At 41.1% G+C, this 19,651-nt stretch overlaps 1 protein-coding gene across 2 annotated transcripts in view; it reads left to right on the plus strand.

Moving 5' to 3' along the window:
- The window catches only part of LOC109889299 (zinc finger protein ZFPM1-like), a 90,514-nt gene that overhangs the window by 33,561 nt on the left and 37,302 nt on the right, over nucleotides 1-19,651 (plus strand). For both annotated transcript variants that reach the window (XM_020480632.2, XM_020480633.2), the window contains exons 2-3: nucleotides 9,415-9,561; nucleotides 13,230-13,358. In XM_020480632.2, coding sequence (XP_020336221.1) covers nucleotides 9,415-9,561; nucleotides 13,230-13,358 — 276 coding nt within the window. The remainder of the gene's footprint in view (nucleotides 1-9,414; nucleotides 9,562-13,229; nucleotides 13,359-19,651) is intronic.

Raw genomic sequence — 19,651 nt, forward strand, 5'->3', positions numbered from 1 at the left:
TTGTTGAGCAGTGTATATTTTTTTATGTACTCTGGACTCCAACAATGCTCGTCCTAGTATTTCTATAATTCTATATTTCTTAATTCCATTCCTTTTCTTTTTTAGAGATGTGTGTATTGTTGTGTATTGTTAAATACCACTGCACTGTTGGAGCTAGGAACACAAGCATTTCGCTATACCCGCAATAACATCTGCTAAACATGTGTATGCGACCAATAACATTGTATTTGATTTGATTTGCATACAGAGAATGTTATTGCATTCCCACTATCCAGTTTCTGTATACACACACTCAATTGTGAAAAAAATGAATTGGAGGGATGTGTGTGTGAGTTTGTCAGGGGGGGAAGAGATGGATAGGGAGCGATGCAATATGTAGTTGATTCAACCCACCTCCCCATGGATCTTGGGACGGTTGAAAAGTTTAAATTTGTTGCTATTTTCTATCTTTTATCAGGGTGCCTATCGCCTGGCTCTTGTCTGCCTACCTGGCTTCAATAGTCCAGGGTCTCGGCTCTAGCCGCCTGGCAACTCAACTCCCCCTGGTTCTCCCCTCATGTGCTCTGCACTCTCCGCCAAAGAGCAAATACGACCATGAAGAGGAGATAGACTGGCACACAGTTGCAGCTGCCTTTTTTCCTCGTTAGGTGAAATTATTGTCAATGTTGTTAATGGTGGTTGTGTTTATGTCTCCATGTGTGTGTGTGTGTGTGTCTATGTATTATTGGGAGAGATAGGTATCCAAAATAGCCCTCCCACATACAGACAAAATGATGCAAAACCGTCTCTTAAAATACAATTACATATTAAACACAAGAAAATAGGCGCACATATAGTACATTGAGGATGTCTCCTTTTGACAACACACACATTCTGACACAATGTACATCTGATAATGAGTGAACAATAGGCTCAGACCTATAGGGTCCTGCGCATATAACCTTTATGGGATAGTATCACACACACACACACACAGACACACACACACACACAGACACACACACACACACACACACACACACACACACACACACACACACACACACACACACACACACACACACACACACACACACACACACACACACACACACACACACACACACACACACACACACACACACTCTTTCACACTCTTCACATACGCTGCTGCTACTCTGTTTATTATCTATACTGATTGCCCAGTCACTTTTACCCCTACCTACATGTACATATTGCCTCAACTACCTTGTACCCCTGCACATTGACTTGGTACCGGTGTTCCTTGTATATAGCCTCGTTATTGTTTTTTGATTGTGTTACTATTTCCATTTGAATTAGCACATTTTTTATGACTTTTTAACTCTACATTTATTTATCCTTTATTTTACCAGGTAAGTTGACTGAGAACACGTTCTCCTTTGCAGCAATGACCTGGGGAATAGTTACAGGGGAGAGGAGGGGGATGAATGAGCCAATTGTAAACTGGGGATTATTAGGTGACCGTGATGGTTTGAGGTCCAGATTGGGAATTTAGCCAGGACACCGGGGTTAACACCCCTACTCTTATGATAAGTGCCATGGAATCTTTAATGACCTCAGAGAGTCCCAACATTGTTGGGAAAGGGCTCGTATGTAAGAATTTCATGGTAAAGTCTACACCTGTTGTATTCGGCGCATGTGACAAATACATTTAATTTGATTTGATCATGGTCTTGATAATAATGACCATATTTCACCAGGAGAGTGTTTGATGAGGTGCCAAGTAGGAACCATTGTGGTGTGTGTCTAGGGAGGGAAGGGACATTATTCAACATGTCCTAGAGAGGGAGCATATGCTGCACTGGCAATATAAAAACCTCATTATGATAATACAATGTAATTTCTAATCCACATTTAAACCTGTTGAACATTACTGTTAGATGTTGCTGTTTTGATGACTGTTAATGTTTCAACAGTTATTGTTATTTTAAGTAGATGAACAAGGACAGTCAAAGAAATGAAAACCCTGTATGGTTGAGATTAGAGGTCGACCGATTATGATTTTTCAATACCGATACCGATTATTGGAGGACCATAAATGTGTATTTATTTATTTATTTGTAATAATGACAATTACAACAATACTGAATGAACACTTATTTTAACTTAATATAATACATCAATAAAATCAATTTAGCCTCAAGTAAATAATGAAACATGTTCAATTTGGTTTAAATAATGCAAAAGCAAAGTGTTGGAGAAGAAAGTAAAAGTGCAATATGTGCCACTTTTAAGTTCCTTGCTCAGAACATGAGAACATATGGTGGTTCCTTTTAACATGAGTCTTCAATATTCCCAGGTAAGAAGTTTTAGGTTGTAGTAATTATAGGAATTATAGGACTATTTCCCTCTATACCATTTGTATTTCATTAACCTTTGACTATTGGATGTTCTTATAGGCACTTTAGTATTGCCAGTGTAACAGTGTAGCTTCCGTCCCTCTCCTCGCTCCTCCCTGGGCTCGACCAGCAACACAATGGCAATTAGCGCGCGCTAACTAGCTAGACATTTCTCTTCGGTTACATGAGCCTCATCTTGGGAGTTGATAGGCTTGAAGTCATAAACAGCGCAATGCTTGACGCACCATGAAGAGCTGCTGGCAAAACGCACGAAAGTGCTGTTTGAATGAATGTTTACGCGCCTGCTTCTGCCTACCACCGCTCAGTCAGATACTTGTATGCTCAGTCAGATTATATGCAACGCAGGACACTAGATAATATCTAGTAATATCATCAACCATGTGTAGTTAACTAGTGATTATGATTGATTGTTTTTTTTATAAGATAAGTTTAATGCTAGCTAGCAACTTACCTTGGTTTACTGCATTTCCGTAACTCCTTGTGGAGTGCAACGAGAGAGAGACAGGTCGTTATTGCGTTGACTAGCGTGATTGGGTCCCCCGAGCTGACAAGGTGAAAATCTGTCGTTCTGCCCCTGAACAAGGCAGTTAACCCACCGTTCCTAGACCGTCATTGAAAATAAGAATGTGTTCTTAACTGACTTGCCTAGTTAAATAAAGATTAAATAAATGTGTAAAAAAAAAAAAAAATCAGCGCCCAAAAACACAGATTTCCGATTGTTATGAAAACTTGAAATCGGCCCTAATTAATCGGCCATTACGATTAATCGGTCAACCTCTAGTTGAGATGTCACCAGGTCATTGCTAGGTCACAAAGCTAGATGTTGCTATGTTCTTGAATATGTTACATACCAGGAACCTGTTGAATTGAAGCCGTGTGAAGTTGATTGACAAATGCAAATCCTCTGATAATGATCTGTATTCTACACCCAAACATAGGTGATCAAATCTTATGTAATTTCCTTGCCATCACAGGATATTTTGTCATTGTGCCTTGGTGCACACAATGCCAGTTTGATGCCATTGACGTGGGGGAATATATCTCAAGGTATAAGGGGTAGTTGGTATAATGAGTGTCTTAAACAACTTGCTTCCCCCCCTGCTGCCCATAAAGTGTCACACAATATCGACTCAAAGAATCTTGCTGAAAATTCTGTGTTAGTGTGTAGTGTAGCTCGATGAAAAAGTCAGAATGCCATTGTGAATGTAATGCTGTATAGTGTGTATCAGTGTCTGTGTTAAGTTCATAGACAGTTTGACTCTATCAGGGCTAAAAACACCATGTTCCAACATGGAAAACAAGAGGAAGATATATTTTTGTCCAGCAGAAATATCCTCTTGAGAGGTGGGGTTATCTGATAGATTGGTGTGAAGAGGTTTTGCTGATCTCCCCTTGCAAGGGTAGTTTTTCTCTCATGGGCCTATGAAGGATACACCTGCACTGGACCATCCATCACTATGGCGATGCTGGGCAGTGGGTAACTATGGTGCTATCGCTATCTACCATCACACCTGCCCTCTCATGGCCCACAGAGCAATTTCCAGGCAGGGGGAAGCTGATCCCCCCCTCCTCCACGTTATTGACTACTTCCTATTTTCCTTCCCTCTTCCCCTTCTCTTTCTGTGGGTTCAGTCTTCCCATCGTGTCCCACCCTGTCATCTCCCCTGGACCATTATCAGGGAGACAGCTCCTGCTCATTAAGGAGTTAATTTTCTCTGTCCTATCTCTGATTTGTATAGTGAACCTAAAGCACTGTGAATTCTTTAAATTTCTTCTGTGTTATCAAAAGGGGAATGGGGGATATTTAATCGTTTAAGTAGTCTTCCTGGGGACTCTTTTTTTTTTGCTCTTCCCAGCAATGTAAAGAAATCCTGCTGAAGCCGCCCAGCTCAGTAATTCAGTTTTTAAAGCATGAAAAAAAACCCAGACTTGATGAAATTCCACTATCAGCTCCGAACCAATATGCAAAATATCTCGCTGGAAATCAAATAGCTATTATGTTTTCATTTCCACGTCGGCGTATTTGCTTAATGAAGAGGAGACAGATCAGACCAGCAGAGAGAGTCTGCAGGAGCCGATAACCGAGAACGGCTCCCAGCTATCCGCACAGAGTGACGCTCCCAGTCACAGCGTTTTTTTCAGAGCGAGAGGGAAGGGGGGGGGGGGGGGGGGTAGAGAGGGAGGAAGGGAGAGGAAGAAAGAGGGAGAGCAAGACTATAAAAGGGAGATGGCAGGGTGAAAAGGGGATAAATAGAGGGATGATGATTATAGGACGAAGAGAGGGATGTAGTAAAGGGAAAAGAGAGTGAGGGATAGAGAGAAAGTGGGAGAGAGATTTAGTTTAGGGAGGTGTAAAGGAAAATGGGGGAGTGTTTGTCAAAGCTTCTGTACCTCATTGCTCTGTCCGGGGATTTGACTGTTTGATGTTTGACGTCCTGCTGTCACGTCCACATTCGGGATCAGGCGGGGCCTGTTTGAAGTGCTCCAATGCCCTGTGCATATAAATATCATTACCACACATTATCATCATATTATAATCACACTCATTATCATAAATATTGTAATCGCTCATTCATATGATTTCACTGATGGTGTTGAGACGTTATATGCAGATATATTTTTCTATTTAGTTGCAGGCTATAACTCTTATATCTGTCTGCATATATTTTACGACTGTCTGGCTGTTTTTAGTCTGGTTGTATTTAACAGTTGTGTGACAGAGTACTGCTCACAGATATGCTACTGATTTATAAAGTGAGGGAATAAAATGAGGCTCGTCACAACATCAGACCAATTCTTACATAAATATATTGTGTTGTGATATGTCTTGCCATCCAGGTCTGGTCATATGTATATCAGTACACTTTTAATATATTTTCTATAATGGCTATGTGCCCTAATCATGGATACCAGAATATCAGAGGTACACAAGTTGTTTTGAAGTAGGTCATGTGTAATTGTATCTACGACACCACACGTCCTGCGCGTGATGGTCTTGTGGGCGGATATTCTAACAGTTTTCAATGTAATGTTATCTTACTGTTGTCTAGGTTACAACTCGGCCCGATTTGTATATTTAATCCTTGATACCTACATGTACCTCTGATGATTGAATATGCCATAAAGTGCTTTTGTATAGCCATGTTTTGTATTGTATTCACACCCACTATGCCCACTAGCATATTCAGTGTGCGGGCCTTTCTATTCTTTTCATATTTACTTTATTAGTCTAGCAGCTGTCTTCTATGACATGAGATTCAGCCACTAAAATGTGGATGACTTATTTTTTGTTCCACAACCCCAACATTCTACATAAAATGTGTGTTTATGAAAGAAAGGTAGGTAGTGTACCAACCATACTTATTTCCCATTTATGCCCATGTACAAGCATTGTAGAGTGTGTGACTGCCCACTGGCCTGTGGATTCTTTCCAGCCTCTATGTGGGCCTGGGTCTTCACTGATGGCTGTTGAGGGAGCCAAGGAGTGGTATGATCATTCTGAACCCAGTTAGAGTGGTGTGCCAGCCCCTATCCATTGCTCTAACTCTCTACACCTGTCTGTCTGCAGCCAGACCACAGTGAGTCCCTGCCACTCATCAGCTGGCAGGGCAGTGAGAGTCCTCAGGCTTATCGGCTATGTCAGGGACTGTGGTGACATCAGTCACGTGGCACCTCTGGCACCCGTCACTTCACTGCACCCTGGTCTGTCATCTGTCGGTCAGTAGAGTACTTAACCATCATTGCAGGAGATTTGGAGATCTGCAGAGGGATCAATAACGTCACCAGGATTTCACAGGTGTTGAAAAATTGATATGTTTTGCTAGATTTTTGAACATTTTCTGAGTAATCAATGAAGTCATCATTGCCTCAGATCATAGACCATTTGTTGTTGTTGTTGCTAGACATCAAATTAGAGAAATCAATCTGATCGCATGGACTGAATTCTTTGCACAGTATAACAAAAGCTGAATTCTGATAATTGAAATGGGCTTTGAACCCTCTAGGGGTTCAATCTGGGAAGACATAGAACAGAAGTTCACATAATGTTTGGTTCGTTATTCCCTTTAATCTGATCAATAAGAGGCTCCTCTTCAGCATGTGACTCAGTCAGGTAGCCCAGTTCCGTCCTCAAGAGTACATACCAAAGGGGCCTCTCTTACTCTAAATATCCTCCTTTAAGGTTTTCTTCTTTCTCACAAATCTCTGATTGTCTGATACAAGTAGCGCTTCTCTTCTAGTTTTACTGTTTTGTAAGATGGTTATTAATGTAAGAGCTGGCGAGGGGTGGCGGCTGTTTAATCAGGCTTGTTGAGCATGCAGGTTTGATGTGTTGTCTCTGTGTTTAATCACCGCTGCTGAGCACACTGGTTTGATGTGGACGGCGAGTTAATAAAGCAGTATCTCCTCTGCCTTCATCAGCTCAACACTTTGTTCTGTGCTGCCTTAGAGTGGCAGATAGAGTTAGAGGCTGCTCTGAGTTCTTTCCCCTTCTCTCTCTCTTTTTCACTCATGTCCTTAAGATTACCAACTTCTGTGTCACAGATGCATGCAGGCTAGTATTTGTGTGTGTCTCTGTGAGAAAGAACACATATGACTGGCTTGAGACTTATTTTAGAATCTGTCTTATGGCATCAGGGCAGGTCATACTACCTGTCTCTCACATGCAGGTATTCAGTGGTTCAATACTTTTTGGATTGATATTCCAGACACTTGCTCCTCAAATCATACTAAGCTACAACTCTGTGAACAACTCTGTGTGATACATTCCTGGGTTGTTTTTCAGTTAGGTAATGTACCTAATTAGATTGGTTAGCAAAGTCATTTATTTATCCCATTCTTTGATTTGTTCAGTCAAATTCTGATATCCATTTATTTAATGAGTTTTAAAGTTATAATTAGTGGTTATAACTTTGAAAACTGCAAATAAAGTTGGATGGTACAATGCTTATCAAGTAGCCAGTACTATCCTTTCTTCCAACTATCCTGAAGAGAGAAAAATATAGTATTTCTTAGTAGATAAAAGAGGCCAAAGTGAAAACTTTTTCCACACCATTTGATGTCTGAAAGCAGTGATGCGGCGATTGATTCATTAAACCAGAACAGTAATGAGGAAAGAAATCATAATTCAAACTTACATTTTAAACACAAAATATAATTGGAATTTTATACAGAGAAGTCTCTTTGTACAATTATGATTAAAGGAAAATTAATTGTATGAAAATGTTCTCACAGATACTGAAAATTATATCAACCAAAGCTCGAGCCACATAATTCAAAAAATATTGTGTTCGGGATCGATCTTTTTTCCTTTCCTCAATTTTTTTTGTTAAGGTTCAAATCTAACTGTGTTAATTTTATCTGAAATTACAGTGAACCATTACAGTGAAATTAGCCTAAAGATGTTTCATTTACAAAGACAGAAACACTTTTGTCAGGCAGCAATTGTTTCCAAGCATTATCTCCGCCTCGTTTTAATTGCTTGGAAGTGAAATTAACAGAATTAGAAAAATAGCTTTTTCCTTTTTCTACAAGACTCTTTATTCACGGGTATTGTTGTGTGCTTTGTATAGATTATAGGGCTCTTTGTTCTATGAGTGTAAATATATACGCCCCCGGTCACGGCTTTAGCTTGGAACAATCCCACTTCGCTCATCACAACCTCATGGAAATTAATTTACAAACTATGGGGTAAAATCCCATTTTAATATGCAGCATTAATTTGACTAAAATGTACTTGTTTAAAATGATGCGTTGTGCCCCAATACTTAATTGTAATGCCTTGTGTATGCATTTGTTTGTTTTTTTCTCCCATGGTAATCAGTAGAATGTTAACCATTTACACTGACTTGACAGTTCCTAATCCTCTTTATGGAATAGGTCCGTGGATTAATTTATAATCTGTCTCTCAGTGTTCTCATGGGAATAGGCTGTGAAGTTATGTCTACAGAGAGTTGTGTCATCCAATGTGATTTGAAATACTGGTGGGCTTTTTTTTTTATATATTAGAGGGGTCTCATGTATAACCTTTTCTGTGTGTTTCTCAAACACTGAGGAGAGAACTGCACCCATTAGAAATAAGAATGAGAACGTCTTTCTATGTATTTTCCCGACCCGTACCAATAGAACGAGACAATGAAGAGCAGCAAAGTGATGAAGGGGACAGGGTCTGAGGTTTTGTGTTTTCATCCTTTGTTTTATTTAGTCTGAATGACAATTAATATAATGCATATGAATTCATTTTAATTATTTTAAAACATAATATTCAAAATCTCTATCATGCGTTAATTTAGGTTATCCTCACCGGTCTAAAATAGCCCAGCAGTGTAATCGTGAGTAGTCAGCAGGGATTATAGAAATGCAATGTCAGGTGTGATGTGAGTTAATCATTTTATGACAGTATTAAAACCCCTTTAATGTACCAAATATAAAATGTATTATCAGTGTTGTGTTCAGGGAATGGCAACATTTTCCCCACACATTCAATCTATTGCGCAGAATTTGATATCCTTAATTTTCTGGGGCCACACCTAATTCTACGAGACCAATTTTACAAGGGACATGAAATGTAAAATGAAATAACTTCAGAGCTTTCTGTTCAGTAATCTCTACTGGATAGTGACAGCACAATATTCTATTGTAATTTTATTCAATTGAAATTGATAAATCTATCGTCATGAATTTCGGGCTCCTGAGTGGCACAGCGGTCTAAGGCACTGCATCTCAGTGCAAGAGGCATCACTACAGTCCCTGGTTTGAATCCTGGCTGTATCACATCCGGCCGTGATTGGGAGTCCCATAGGGCAGCGCACAATTGGCCCAGCATTGGCTGGGGTAGGCCATCATTGTAAATAAGAATTTGTTCTTAACTGACTAGCCTAGTTAAATAAAGGTTCAATAAAAAATTTAAAAATGAATTGGGGTATGGATTTCTTCACCTGATGTTATTATGCTGTGGGTTAGTGGTTGATGCCTTCACATAAATGAGTAAAAATGTTCAATTGAATTCAATGCTCCCTCTTGTTTCTTCTGGAAGGTTCTACTGGGGACCTGGAAGGTGACGAGGACAACACACCTGATGACGTCAGCCTATCAGGCGATGAGGGTGGAGCCTCGGACCCAGAGGACTCAGCAGAATGTGACAGCTCCAGTCCACCACCATATACCCCCCTGTACATTGAAGGTGAGCTCTCCCACCTCTGTTCACCCCCCTGTTCAATGAAGGTGAGCTCTCCCATCTATGTTTACCCCCCTGTACAATGAATATGCGCTCTCTCAGCCTGGGGTAGCACTGAGAAACATACAGTTGTTCTCTTGAAAATCTTTACTCATTTATGTGAAGGCATCAACCACTAACCCACAGCCCAATAACATCAGGTGAAGGAATCCATACCCTAATTCATTTTAATTTGTACATTTATTTACCTTTATTTAGCTAGGCTAGTCAGTTAAGAACACATTCTTATTTACAATGATGGCCTAACCATGCAACAGAACTCACGGAGTGCCTGGTGTCGTCTTAGCTCATATCTCTGAGCTGGTAAGCTCAGATGCTGTGAACGTCATGGCTCTGTGCCAGTGTTCCCAAACATATGCCCCTCAAATTCTAGTGCCAGTGCCAGCTCCCTGGTTCCCCTCTTAAATACCGCTTTCCATTCTCCTCCAGGGCATCAACACTTTTTGGAAAGTGCCCTGTTTCATTCTGTGGAGCTTTCTGTGGTGAACTCGTCATGTCAGTTGGTTAATACAACAGTTAGACTTCTGTTATGGCACCATGATCTTGGAGATTGATAGCATCGTCTCAGTCTCGTTGTCAGTCATTTTTGTACTAGTAATTCATTTTATACTTGTCTTTCTTCACTACTGTAGGTAAGACTAAGGCCTAATTGTTATGTTGACTCAAGGATTATTTCATATTTGGATTGATGATTTCAATGATTCACCCCATTTATAATTTCTTGATTAGTTGTACGTTAAAATATACATTCTGTGGTTCATGGGTTATAAGTTATAAACTCTCTCAAATCAACTGCCAGTCCTATGTAACCACTAAACTCATAAATTCATCATATCTCAATATCTCACTACTTGTTAATTGTTAACTTAAACTGTACAGAATAGGTACACACCATAAATGAATGTTAAAAAATATCATTTCACATGTCCATATGTCTAAAGCATTGACCAAGGTTTCCTTTTGACACGATCTTGGCATCACTGCTTGGCCCCACATCTTTTCCTCAGATTTTCCACTTATCCTGTGATAGTGGAGTTTGGAGAAATATTATTTTGAGTTATTCAAGATTTCTGTATTTCTTATTTCAATCATAAAAATTCCTGCTCTTGTGAAATTTGGGGCTGGAGTGATAAGCGTCTGTTCGTTGGCTTGGTTTGATAAACCCATGTACATTCTGTCAGGTGTTAATCAAGACTACATTAGAGATTACCCATTTGTGTGTGTGTGTGTGTGTGTGTGTGTGTGTGTGTGTGTGTGTGTGTGTGTGTGTGTGTGTGTGTGTGTGTGTGTGTGTGTGTGTGTGTGTGTGTGTCGCCTTCAGCTTGTATACTGCAGGTGAGGATGAGAGAATTAAATGTGATTGTGTGTGTGGGCTAAGAATAAAATGTTGATTACATTTCAGAGGCAAATAGTGTATAATTTTGTGTGTTTCTGTTTTTCTCTCGTCTTTGTCTTCTTCCCCGCAACTGAATGGTGAAAAGCGACACGTCACCTTGTTGATTTAACTCTCTCTCCCTGGGGTTCCTCAGTTGCCCAGTGCTGCCATTATCATCTCTCTGTAAATCAACCGTGTTTGACGAACCTGCTCTTTCAACCTGGGATCAATACCAGGTCTTTATCAGGCCAGCACTGGCTAATAAAGGCAAGGTCCCTTATCTACCATCTGGGAGAGAGAAACAGAGGCGATAACCGCCTGATAACTTTGAGAGAAAAACACATTCTACCAGTAACAGGACCCGTTCTGTGTTCATCTTCTAGCCAGAAAACAAATATATTAATTCACACAGTAAAATGAACACACACACACACATACACCACTCATCTGCTCAATCCATCTCTCTCTGTCCTGGTGTGACTTTGCTTCCTTTCAATGTTCCTTTAATCTCTGCGTCTGATGTGGTCTATGGTCTACAGGTGAATGCAGAATCTAACTGAAACAAGAACCCTTGTCTGAGACATTAAGCTTATCAAAATATGGTAGTCAAAAACTGGTGAGTGAGAGGCCAACACTACTGCTCCAAATATCTCTCTCTTTTCTTAGGGCCTTTGCGCTCAAGTAGCATCCCTGTTTTTGTCTCTAAGGGAACTGGTGGAGTTCAGAGCGGACAACAACGCAGTAGGGAGGGAGATGCAGAATGAATAAGAAGTTGGGGAGGACAAAGAGGAGTCTGTGTGTAGAAGTTCAGGTTGTTGGGTGACTTTGCCCTGCAGGTGTGACGGGAAGTTCTGCTTATCAGATTGATGGAGGCTGTCTCGGTTGGGTTGGGGTGGAGGAGAGGAGGAGGGGTGGGGGGCAGAGAAGGGAGGGGGGTAGTGGTAGAGAGTGAGGGAGAGAGGGGGCGGCAGAAAAGTCTCTGTTGACTCCTCCTCGACTCAGATGATATGGGAGATAATATTGATAATATTAAACGCAATAACTGTGGTTCCAGCTCCTCTCCCCCAGCTGAGCGCTGCAGGATAAAATCAATGTGCCATTCAATGTGATTTATAGCTGAAAATAACGGGACTGTTTAGGCAGGGTGGGAGGATTGGTAGTGTGTGTGGTGTGTGTGTGTATGTGTGTGGGGGGAGGGGGGGGGGGGGTCTGATGTGCTGGGAAAGGCTGAGTGTGTGTGTATATGGGGTGGAATGGAGAGATGGACGTGGTGGGTGTTGATGGTTGATTTATTTGACGATGCAGATCTAATCTCCAACTGTTACATTAATAACAGCACCTCGGCATCACGTGGGCTGACGTTTATGGCTGGTATCGATCGAGAGCTATCGCTGTTTATCTGAGCGGGAATGCAATGGTAAACATGCCCTTTGTGCACACGACTGAGGTGTTATCGGGGTGGGGTGATGGGGAGGGGGCAGGGGCGGGAGGGAGAGTCCCTCTGATTAAGCTGTTGGCTAATAATCAACCCATTTGGCCAGGTAGGAACACTCTGGAAGTAAAGTGTATGATACCAAAGTCAAAGAGGAGGTTGAGTTCTCCCCATACAGTGATCACTTCGATCAGAGGGAGCGATTCAGTAGTCACCTTCATCAAAGACAGACAGGGATATTGATGGCAGTGATTAGAGTGTATATTGTGTCTGTCTGTGTCTTTGTTGAAGGTGATTTGCCTTTATGAGACAGAGAGAAACAGAGAAAGAGAGGGAGAGATCACTAGACATGGTCTCTAATGAGGTTTTCTCTCTGTGGTCCATCTCCATACTGAGGTGTTGTGTTACACAGCTATGGAGGCTTTATTCTGAGGGCTTTGATCAACAGACAGGAACCGCTACTGACGAGGAAAGTCTGTATGGGGTAGATGCAATGTACACACGCACACACTCACTTGTTTTGAAGTGACATTTCACACACACACACACACACACACACACACACACACACACACACACACACACACACACACACACACACACACACACACACACACACACACACATACAAACACACACAGATGAAATCAATGAAGAGGAAAATGTATACATACTGTAGCCTCTGGAGGGACATCTAGCCTCTTATGAATTGTCTTTATTTTTATAATGTCTCTAGTATGATATTATACACCAACCCTGTTGTTTGTGTGGATGTCTCATTATTCTAATGACTTCTTCTTTAAACAGAGCCAAGGACACATGACTGCCTTGGTGCACCTGATGATGAGGATGAGGAACAGAAAGGTCCAACTCACACTGAAGAAGAGGGGGAGGAGATGGAAGAGGAGGAAGACGGGCTACATTGGAGAGGTCCAGGTGAGTCAGTTTGTCTGTCTGTCTGACTGGTCTGAGACTGTGAATCCATGTCTAGTTTTGCTCACTATTTTGTCTTGTTTGTTGTTTAGAGCATGTGTTATGTGTTTTTGTGTCATAATATCGTCTTAACTAAGGGTTAGAGGTGTACCGGTTCACCAACCCGTGGTTCGGCACATATGGCTGTTTTGGGGTTACGGTTGTGTTGGGTTTCTATACAGCGGGAAAATGAAATGCCAGCAGTTACTGTAGTTCATTTTCATTTATAGAGAAAAATATTGGTATTCCTGATTCCATATATGATCATGAGTCATAATGCCTGATGAAATGCCTTAAATGAAAACACACGATTACTCATCAACAACAACAATAAAATAAAGTGCAATATGCGTGTGAAATCAATATGTAAACATGGCTCAGACATTGTATAGGCCTATGCTACGTTTTCTTACAAAGAGAAAAATATGAGCACTTGTGACTCATAAAGGGGGCGTGTCTGTAGCATGGTACTTGTCATTTCCCACTCCAGGGTAATGTGATGGGCTGTCACTGTGAAGTAGCTCTGTAGCCCTGGAGGTTCATCCATCTGTAGTAAGCACAACACAGGGTGCGTTAGCCAATTCTTTGAAAACTTCAGCTTTGCTTATATAGAGCGGGTACTAGCTGTTTGCTGAAATGGGTGTAAGGGGGAAGTTTGTAATGTGGGTCGAGCACTTTCATGAGGTGCTGAAACTCCCTATTCTTCTCAACCACTGAGAATGGGTGCATATCCATGGCTATGAACATACCTATCACTCTAGTCATTTCTCTGGCCCAGTCAGCTGCGAAGGGCTGCTTGAATGCAGAGGGGAGACAAAGTTGTGTTGTTTCTTTGAGTTTCTGTCTTGCTCCGCAGGTAGGAATACTGGGGTGATGTCGGAGTAAATTCGTCAGCATGTTTGAGGTGTTGGCAGCTGTATAGGCTATTCTCGTTGAGCAGTGGCGACATACTCTCTCTGTCCATCCCCTTTGTAATCTACTGGGAAGACAAAATGTTCCCAAACTGAAGATTTAAACGATGATGAAGAATCTTCCTCCAGGTTTATCGACCCCACCACTCTCCATCGTACAGAGCTAGTTCCCGGCTGCGCCTTACAAAAGGACAGTTTGAAATGCGGCAATTAAGATGAGAATTTTGATTACAGCGTGCGCATAGGCTCTAGTTGTTTTAATGGAAGAGCCTGAAAAAAATGTCTGCTCAGATTTACTCAAGAGGCATGCAACGCAGCGAAGGCATAGCCTATATGCCTAGTGCTTTTTATTTGTTTATTTTTTATGTATTCATTCGGGTTCACAGTGCAGACAAAAGGCGAGGTCCCCGTACCGAACGGTTCAGTACGAATGCGTGTACCGTTGCACCCCCCAACACTTTACTGTTTTGTAAAGTAAGTGTGAGTGTGTTTAAGCTGCTGTGTTATTGTGTAGATGGTGTGTTGTGTCCAGGCTGTTGTTTGGGAGAAGCAGCCATTAACGTGACAATGGGATTTTATTCAACTTGTAACAAAAACATGTCTTAGAGCACAAACATGGACCAGAGAAGATAACAAGCAATTGCCATAATTTTATTTTTTTCCTCTCTCTTATCATAGCTGTTTTGTTATTTTTCTTCTCTTGTGTTGTCTACAATGGGTTCAATAATGTAAGGATCCACAGGATCTATCTTTCATATTTCTTTTCAAGCTGTGCATGTGTGCTTGTGTGTGCCCATCAGTGTGCGTGTGTCCGTGTTTTAATTCTTCTAGTTGAGGATGTTTTCATTATCGTCATGTCCCAGCCTGTCCCTTTAACAGTAATTGAAGCGATATTAATTGCTGTGTGGTTGCTGGTTGATGGCAGCACAGTGATGTTAGTGTGATAGGCTTTTTCCTCACAAACTAACTGCCGGGAGAGCGAGAGAGGGGGAGCGAGTGAGAGATAGCCCTTCTATCAGTACTGAAGCAGGCGCTGTCTTTATCAGGAGCACGATTGGCAAAAGGGAAACTTTGACCGGTCTGAATTTTTCTCTTATCGTTAAGAACCCCCCCCCCAACCTCTCTCTTCCATCCACCCCCACCACTGGTCTCTCCATCACCACTAACAACCCCCCCAACACAGACATGCACTCATTCCCTCTTGTTTTTTTCTCTCCCTCTCTTTTTTTCTGAATGTTAGGAGTGGAGTCATGGTGAACGTGGTCTTGTTCATACATTCGTTTAGGCTCTATCAGCTATTTCCCACAAGCCTCTGGGAGAGGAACATTTTCTTGCATGGAAAAGGCTTTTATCTCCATCTTCTTTATGAGTCTTAGCATTCCGCTCATTCCTTACTGTCACTTAGTTTAGCCCTGTTTTTGGTTCAGACTGATATGTGGTTTTGTCCCCTGGCTGTCCATCTGTCTGTCCATCTGTCTGTCCATCTGGGTACAGGGGTTTCGGGTGGTTTAGACTAGAGAGCAGGGTCTGGTCAGGTCCTCACCACAGACATCCCAAGCTTCATCACACCCATCTCCCTCTCCTTCTTACTCGCTCTTTCTTCCTCCCTCTCTGCATCTCTCTCTCTCTCTCTTGCTCCCCCAAGCTGTCCAACTTAACAATTTTCCTCCTCACAAATGCAGACTGTCATGCTCATGTCTGCCAGAGATTGGTGCTTGCCCTCAATTTATCTGCTTTCTAGATGTTTATGTCATGGCAGCCACGCCTCATGTGGGAAATTTGATATATTCTGTCTTCAGACCCTCTCATCTCATCTCTCTCTCTCTCTGTCATAATGAGTCAGTGATGAACACAATCATTCATATTTTTCATACATTTACAGTGTAGAAATATTTTCCATGTAATTTCCAATCCTGGCCAAAATTAGAATGTGAATTAGAATTAGTGTGAATTAGAATTAGAATGTGAATTAGAATTAGTGTGAATTAGAATGTATCTGTTTACACATTATTATTTCAGCAATTCTTTATAGAAATTGTATTTCTATTTTCTTAAACCTATTTAGCTGCTTTATATTATATTGCATTGTGTCTGTGTCATTTCTACTGCCCGGACACTACATTTCAGACTAACAGAAGAAAGATTCATTGTATTGGCTGAAAATAAGACAGACTCGAAAAGGAAAAGATTGTAATTCTTCTCATGCCTATGTTTGTCGACCACATTCGTTTCCTGTTATTTGAAAATAGAATTAGACAATTCCCACCAGAATTCAATCAGTATCCAACTTTTTTTCTGGAGCCAGTATATGTTTGGGGACATTGCCCTGTGTAGGGTGCCGTCTTTCGGATGGGACATTGCCCTGTGTAGGGTGCCGTCTTTCGGATGGGACATTGCCCTGTGTAGGGTGCCGTCTTTCGGATGGGACATTGCCCTGTGTAGGGTGCCGTCTTTCGAATGGGACATTGCCCTGTGTAGGGTGCCGTCTTTCGGATGGGACATTGCCCTGTGTAGGGTGCCGTCTTTCGGATGGGACGTTGAACGGGTTTCCTGACTCTGTGGTCATTAAAGATCCCATGGCACTTATCTTAAGAGTAGGGGTGTTAACCCCGGTGTCCTGGCTAAATTCCCAACCTGGCCCCATTCCATCATGGCCACCTAATATTCCCCAGCTTCCAATTGGCTCATTCATCCCCTCACCTCTCCCCTGTAACTATTCCCCAGGTCATTGCTGTAAATGAGAATGTGTTCTCAGTCAGCTTACCTGGTAAAATATAGTGTGATTAGTGTGTTATTTATCCTGGTATGACCATATGATCAGTGGTTATCATATGGTTGTAATCTACACTTTCACCCAACGGATTGATATGAGTATAGACAATAGTTATCAAGAAGTGTTTTGAATTTCTTATTTACGTTCACTGTCATCTATCAAAACATTGCCTTTGTGGCATTTATTTATAGTGAAAATCATGAAAATCAAAAAGATGCTTTGATTATAAGCTATATTTAAAATTTAAAAAAAGTGCTTTCTAGAACCTTGGGGTTCTTTGGCTGTCCTCATAGAAGAAACATTTGAAGAACTTGGTTGCAGTTAGTACCATTTGGGGTTCCAAGGGGTTCTACATGGAACCCAAAAGGGTTCTTTCTGGAACCAAAAAGGGTTATTCTATGAGGACAGAACCCTTTTGGAACTGAGTGTAGCTCAAATATCTCTACAATGAATGATATTCTTGCTATATTTTGCAGACCATTGTCTTCATTCTGAAAGGAATCGTGAAGATGAGGTGTGCGTGTGTGTGTATGTGTGTGTGGCATGTGTGGTGCTATTTCTGTGTAATGGAGTTGGTGTGTGCAATATAGGGAGTTTGATGAGGGTGTGGTGGTGCAGAATAAAAGACAGTGGCTGGGACCCAGTGTCAGGCAGGAATAGTGTGATACGGTAAAGCTGCTTTTTCATCTAGAATATGTCCCGCTGCATGATATGCAAAATAAATTATGAAGATAAAAAAATATATATTTTCAATGACCTTGCTGGCTGGAGGGTTTGATATTTTCCTCTCTGCTTCAAATTCTTGATATGCAAATCGCCGTCACAGTAATCCCTTGTGGCTCCCGGACCATCACTCCTGTCTATCCTCTACATACAGAACAGAACAGACCGAGTGTCACTGAGCTGCAGAATCAGACCCGGAGAAACTAGCAGACTGGCAAAAGCATTCCTGCCATTCTAGCATTTTACACTATCCTTATCCTCCAGAGTTATTCAAATGACCACCAATAAAACATTAGGATTATTAATAATTATCAGACAGGGCGGATTTTTTTTTTGTATAATTTTTTATTATAGGGGAACATGGAGAGGCATAGAATATGCATATCATCAATGGCATAAAAATGATGATAATTTATTTGGGGGAGTAGGTGGTGGAGGTGGGGCTCTGATAGGAAGGTGTGTATAGTAGGTTAGGTTCTCTGTCAGCAGAGGGGCTGAATCTGCATGTCCCTCTATAGGAGATCTCTGCAGAGGGAATTAGACAGAAGAGGGATGAGGGATGAGCTGAACTGACGTGGAAAAGGCAGAGGTTGAACTCAGATGGCTCCTGAGAGGTATACCAAAACCAAAGTATTGAATATAGTTGACTCATTTTAATCGTTACTTCATTAAAAATTATGACTATTATTATTATGAAGTCTGTTTTTTAATCTGGATGTGAATATGTGAATCATAAAGCAAATTCATGTACCTAACAGGAAGGTTTGTAACATGCCTTATGTTTTGGAGGTAAGAGTTTTGGAGACAATATTTTCCTGTGACAGAGAGCTTTTTCCATCACCATTCAGAATATTAAAGTCAGTAACGTTATTTGGAAAATTTGCATTGCATGACTTTTTTTTCTGTGGAAAAATCAAAGTGGATCTTATTCAAATGAGTTTTGTGTAACAGGTTGCAGTAAATAACAGTTTTACTGTTGCTTGCAGAAGGCAGTGAAGGTATCAAGTGTAGTGATAAGACATTTGCATATTGTTTTTCAAAAGAATAAAACTAATAGCACTTAACCTTATGGTCTGTGTAACGGTTGTCGTATGAAGGAGAAGAGGAGGACCAATGCGCAGCGTGGTAAGTGTCCATATTGATCATTTATTATCACGAGAACACTAAACAAAATAACAAAAGCGAATGAACGAAACAAAACAGTCCTGTCTGGTGTAGACACAAAACAGAAAACAATCACCCACGAAACACAATAGAAAACAGGCTCCCTAAATATGGTTGTCAATCAGGGACAACGATTGACAGCTGCCTCTGATTGAGAACCATACCAGGCCAAACACAGAAATAGCAAATCATAGAAAGGCTAACATAGACAACCCACCCAACTCACGCCCTGACCATACTAAAACAAAGACATAACAAAAGAACTAAGGTCAGAACGTGACAGTCTGCTTCATGGACATCAACAAAAATACCAATCACAATATCGATTATTTTTTTAGGACAATAATACTTTGTCTTTGATCTAGAGGCTGATTCTCAGAACAAGAACACATGTTTGTTTCGGGACCAATCAAAGTGATTATTTCATGGAAGAAGAGTACTGATTGTGGTGCTACAGTTTGAATTTCTGCACATTTCTGCAAAGGTGTGGGTGTATATGAAGAGTTTATTTCCAAAACTGTATATTCACCAATTTTTTACATTTGTGTTTTTTCATCAGAAATGATTGTTTATGGGTACCTTCGTGTGTGTGTGAAATATTACTGTTCTCAGATTGTTACTTCTTGTACAACGGGTGGGTCTAATCCTGGACAATTAAAACTGCATTCCAGCCGGTGTCTATTCCA

Source organism: Oncorhynchus kisutch, linkage group LG4, assembly GCF_002021735.2.
Source record: "Oncorhynchus kisutch isolate 150728-3 linkage group LG4, Okis_V2, whole genome shotgun sequence".
Taxonomy (NCBI): Eukaryota; Metazoa; Chordata; class Actinopteri; order Salmoniformes; family Salmonidae; genus Oncorhynchus; species Oncorhynchus kisutch.